The 6,000-nt window shown below is 37.9% G+C and overlaps 1 protein-coding gene across 3 annotated transcripts in view; it reads right to left on the minus strand.

Annotated features, from left to right (window-relative positions):
* The window catches only part of acss2 (acyl-CoA synthetase short chain family member 2), a 224,371-nt gene that overhangs the window by 74,513 nt on the left and 143,858 nt on the right, over positions 1 to 6,000 (minus strand). For all 3 annotated transcript variants that reach the window (XM_037684629.1, XM_037684628.1, XM_037684627.1), the window contains one exon: positions 3,848 to 3,981. In XM_037684629.1, coding sequence (XP_037540557.1) covers positions 3,848 to 3,981 — 134 coding nt within the window. The remainder of the gene's footprint in view (positions 1 to 3,847; positions 3,982 to 6,000) is intronic.

A 6,000-nucleotide genomic window follows, 5' to 3' on the forward strand; every position in this document is an offset into this window, starting at 1 on the left:
TAACTTAAAAGTCTTTGCTATTTTACGCTGGGTAACACCATTCTGGTATTGCTGCACTATCTTTCTGCGCAACAATGGTGGAATTGGTGATCCTCTTACCGTCTTGGCTTCTGAGAGACACTGACACTCTGAGAAGCTCTTTTTATACCCAATCATGTTGTCAATTGACCTAATTAGTGTTAATTGGTCTTCTAGTTGTTCGTTATATGCTCAATTTCCTTTTTCCAGCCACTTATTGCTACTTGTCCCAACTTTTTGGGGATTTGTTGACACTGTGAAATTTTGAATCAACATATTTTTCCTTTAAAATGTTACATTTACTCAGATTAAACTTTTGATCTGTCATCTATGTTATATTACTAATAAAATATTGACATTTGCCATCTCCACATCATTGCATTCAGTTTTTATTCACAATTTGTTTAGTGTCCCAACTTTTTTGGAATCCGTTTTGTAGCACCTCCTTCTTCCACCTGCGTAATATCACTAAAATTAGAAACATCTGATCTAAAAATGATGCAGAAAAACTGGTCCATGCATTTGTCACGTCTAGACTGGACTATTGCAATGGTTTATTATCTGGGTGTCCAAATACTTCTTTAAAACGTCTTCAGTTGATCAAAAATGCTGCTTCCAGAGTCTTAACTGGAGTTACTGGGAGAGATCATATCTCTCCAGTTTTAGTTTCTCTCCAGTGGCTCCCTGTCCAATCCAGAATAGAATTCAAAATCCTACTTCTAACCTACAAAGCTCTCAACAACCTAGCTCCATCTTATATTACAGGTCTTATTGTTCCATATTTTCCTAACAGAGCACTTCATTCTCAGACTGCAGGTTTACTTGTGGTTCCTAGAGTTTACAAAAACAGAATGGGAGGAAGATCTTTCAGTTCTCAGGCTCCTCTCTTGTGGAACCAACTTCCAGTCTCTGTCCGTGAGGCTGACACATTATCCAGTTTTAAAACTAGACTTAAGACTTTCTTTTTGATAAATCCTATAGTTAGGTTCAGCTTGGGTTTCCTGAGCTGTCCCTTAGTTCTGCTGCTATAGGCTTAGACTGCTGGAGGACAAACTGACCACAATTTTCACTCTACTACTGTCTTTACTTACTCTGCTCAACCTGTTTTGTATTTGTAATTATTTTTTCTATCCTTAACATGTTTTTGTCTTTCAGATACACCTGGACCTATACCTGGACCTGGACCTATACCTGGACCTACCATTCTGTGTTCGTCTGTCTCTCCTTCCTGTCCTCTCAACCAGCCGGTCAAAACAGATGACCTCTTGTCCTGAGCTGGTTCTGCTGGAGGTTTCTTCCTGTTAAAGGGAGTTTTTCTTTCCACTGTCTCCACTGTGCTTGCTCAGGATGGGAGACTGCAACGAAGCCAAGATTCAACTTGTCTGCTGGATTCTTAGATAGAGAACTTTACTCATTGTCTTTTATGTGAATGTTCCTGTAAAGTCCCTGAGACAACGTTGTTGTGATTTGGCGCTTTATAAATGAACTGAATTGAATTGAAGACTGACAGATAGTTTTAACGAGAGTTTTGGTTCAACTGACCTCAAAGTTTTTGAAACATCCGAACTCGCTATTATGATATCTTCCTTATCAAAAAGGAGTATTTCTATCAGACTCATTCCCATGAAGATAACACCATAAGAACCCTTTGTTTAATGACATTCCTTTTTAGGAGATTGACAGATGGACAGATGGACAGATGGACAGCGACATCTTTTGGTGAAACACTGCATGGCTGTTAATTCAAAGATGTCATTTCTGTTTTATTCCATAACTGAATGTTTATTCATGAAAATGTGTGTTTTAAGTAATCTTTCTTTAAGATAATACATTTGTCTTATTTTCTCTTTTAAAAAGAAAACTTAAGGCAGAGAAAAGGGACTTTAGATTTTATAAAAACAAGCCAAGAGTTTAGGACCACCCCTCCTGAGATGGATCAGTCTTATCTGATTTTACACGCATAGTTCAGTTTCACTTCTTCACACCTCACTAAAGCTTTGTCTAAGAAAACTTGTGTAGAAAACACACGCTCTGAAGAGACGCTCAGAAGCAACACGCTTCTGCACAGAGAACTGGAGAGAAGAAACCCAGCTTAACCAGGCTAGCACTGACCCGAGAGCTATCTGCCAGGCAACCATCACAGTAAATAGGTGTTTACATACAAGTATCTCATTTAAACTTAAAACAGGGGCATTAAACAGAGCAAAGCAAGAGGGGAAAAAAAACAAACAGGGAGGAAGGGGCTGTTCCTCATGAGCTTTACTGAAGAGGACCACGTCAAGTTTGTTTAGAAAGTACATTTAAAAACAGAAGTTGTTAACAACGGTGTTTATGAAATAAATAAAACCAATAAAAATAGATGGTACTAATATAATGAATATTTACCGCATTCTACCGGTACCATTTGGCTTCTGGTCACGACCTAGATAAGACTGGGTTTTACCGGTAAATAATTTTAAAATAATTTCAGTTACATAGGTGTTTAGCACTGTTTTGTCCAGTGATTATGCTTATTGCATTCATTTTGACGGTATAATGGTTGTAACCATGAGTCACACAGCCAAGCTTTACGAAGACATGGCGATAATGCAGACTGAGTGTGTGTTGAAAGCAAGCTGCATTCTGTGAGTCTCCACCTGCTGGCTGATTCTTGTATTACAGCAAAAAAGCTGCACACAGCCGGAGCAGACTGGGGGCACAGATCCTGAACATATGGTGGATACCCGCGGCTAAATAACCGGGGCGTCTTATTCATGTACAAAATTATGATTTATCTTATATTTAATAAGTGCAGCTTAAGAGACAGGTGCGTTCTTAAGCCCGACAATTATGGTAATAACATGCTTCTAACAGGAATTAACAGGGCCTAATTTTCTTTTCTGTTACACTAAAGTATAATCTCTGTTTTATGCAGGTGGGTAAAAGACAGGAAATCCAGCATCCAATATTTTTTTAGTATTGTACAGTGTGACATGTTACGATCAGACTTTAAAATTTCAAGCTCGCCCGATGTGGCATGTACAGATGGTTTGTGACAGGGCTTAATTTGATCTGGGAACTCTTTTATTTTGACAGGGTGCGCTCCAGCAATTGTTTGCTTGGATCTGGTAACTGTCAGGCCTACTAATAATACACTTATGAACAAATTGGATTGCCTTGAATAAATAAAAATTATATTGTTTATGTAAACTGACAATATTTACATAAACACTCATTTTAAACACAACAGCCACTTATGAGCTTCTTAATATCATGATCATCTGCCCCGTCAAATGAAGCATTTCTGCTGCTTCTACCCTTTAAAAAAATCTTTGCCCCTAAAAGTCCAGTCATTGTGCATTTTTATTAAAAAACTCAAAAATATAATTAAACAGCACAAAAAATGTTCATCAGTTTTATAGTTTAAGTGGGTCATTAATAAAATTTTGATTATTTATTAAAAATACAACGAGAGAAATGTTTGATGTGTATTATTCACATTAAATCATGTCTCAAAACAACAATGCTAATTTGTCTAAACTAACAGTGATCAAAATGTTGAAAAGACAGTCCAACTTACTTTAATTTAAAAACTATCCCGATGCATGCTCAATAAAATTAAAAAAAGGCTTCTCTTGCACACGGGTATAAATTTTAATTGCTACCGTTGACCACACTTGCTGTCCCAAAAAGAATTCAAGTTTTCACGCACACAAAAATAAAATCACAAACGAAAATGCAACCATTTGTGAAGGTTTTAAACTAAATTCTTTGTCTAATTAAGACTAGGAAATAGATAAAGTCAAACAAACAGGATAAAAAAAGGAAACGAGTAGAATCATGAACTTACTTCTGCACTGGCTCATTGCCAAACTTCATCAGCATTCTGATGGCTGTTGGAGCTGTGTAGAACTTTGTGACATGGTATTTGTCCACTATCTCCCACATACGGCTCACATCTGGGTACGTGGGCAGACCCTCAAACTGGCACAATAAAAAATACATAAATACATTTTAAAAATTTTACAAGGACTCAAACACATATTTTTAAAATTTGGATAGATGTAGGAAGGTAAGATTACCGGTATATGACTAAAAACACTTAAGTGTTTTCAGCCTGAATGGCACAGAACATTTTAAACTAAAGCTGCTATCAGATATGTTGTAGGTTCTTAGACGAGCTGATAAGTACCTTAAGACTCAGATAAAACTTTTATACCCTTTTGCCAAAGAACCCCCTCCCACAAAAGTAAATGAAATACCTTCAAATTATGAAAATCTAATTAAATAAACTAATAATATTTGGTAATTGTGTTTGAGTTTAAGGAATCATTCACAAATTTCAACAGTATCACTTTGCTGGTGAAGCTTCATCCAGGACATGATGAATTCAAAAAGTGTTCAGTACAAAAACAACTGGACTTTATTTGTAACAGAAGACGTTTCTCTCCTCATCCGAGGAGCTTCCTCAACTCAAAGAGCAGAGAGTGAGAGGTTCAGGTTATAAGGCTGAGTGAGATAAGACACACACACACATGTAGATTGACAATTCACACCTCACACCTTAACAGTAGGTCTTTGTTCCTCTAATGCCCCTTTTCCATTAGTACCGGTACTTAGCACCTGTTACTATTTTCAGTACCCTTGGCTCTGTGGTTCTAACCGGTACGAAGAGGTACTAAAACGTGACGTCAGTACACTGTCGGTCACTGGTTGGTCGAGGGCGGAGTCACTGGATCCTTCAGAAACGTTTCAAAACAATAATCTGCCATTTTCAATTTCTCGGACTGGAGCAGCGGCTGGACTTATTTTAAAGATTTTAAAAACAATACTGACAACATCTTGGTCTAATGTTGATGTGCTGGCATTTTTTGTGCTTGGTGGCCGACAACATAATTCAGAACAAGCTGGATGGAGCTCTGCTGGTGTACCCCGATCCTCCCTCTGGAGCCTCGGAGCGCCAGACCGGGCAGGGCGTCATCTCCCCGGCTCCAAGTTCAGCTGGTCACCGCGGAAGATCCTTCGATGTGCTGACTCGGAGGCTCGGGTTCCAGATACCAGCCGTGTGTGCTCAGAGCTCCGCAGGTCACTGCAAAGCTGGAGATGGGGACTCACAGATGGCCGTTGCCAGACCCCGGCCGCGCTTAATCATGAAGGCTGAATCCCGATCCCACCCGCAGTCAGGCGGACTGGACAGTCTGGGACGGACGCTGGAAGCGATTTTTAAATAAAATACTATTTTGTTTTTATACAAAAAATGTTTTAAAAAATTGCTGAAGCAATTTAAAAATGATTATAATTTTTTTACACGTAAAAGGTTTTTTTAAAATCGCTTCCACCGTTCGTCGCAGACCCGTCTCTGTCCGCCTGTCTGCGCGGGTCGGGCCTTCATGATTACGCGTGGCTGGAGTCTTGGAACGGCCTCTGTGAGTGACCAGCTGAGCTGGAGCTGGGAGGATGAGCTTCCCAGCCTCGTCCTCTCCGGAGGAGAGGATCAGTGAGACCAGCAGAGCGTTGAAGATTAAAAAAATAAATAAATAAATAAACGGTGCCAGCTTCATCATGAAATCCTGTTTTCACTTTAACGACTGTTAACTCAGCTGAAAATCATAAAAAGACACAAAACTATTGGATCTCAGGAATATTTCCCTCAAACATGTTTAAAGAAGAGACGACTTCAGTTCAACTTTATTTTAACCCACAAATGTACAAATCACAAAATAAGAACTTTAAAGCAAAGCTAAAAATAAAATGTATATATGTGAACAAGAAAGGAAACCACACATTTAAAATGAACATTAAAAGTTGACACAATGAGTGCAAATACATCAAATGATGATGAAAACCTATAAAAATTTAAATCTAATGTTTTTGTAGAATCTGGATCATCAGACTTTTAATTTATATACATATACATATATTTATATCTATAAATATATATAGATAAATATATATGTATATATATATATATATATGTATATAAATATATATGAATATATATAA

Source organism: Nematolebias whitei, chromosome 11 (genome assembly GCF_014905685.2).
Source record: "Nematolebias whitei isolate Nwh7 chromosome 11, NemWhi1, whole genome shotgun sequence".
Classification (NCBI taxonomy): domain Eukaryota; kingdom Metazoa; phylum Chordata; class Actinopteri; order Cyprinodontiformes; family Rivulidae; genus Nematolebias; species Nematolebias whitei.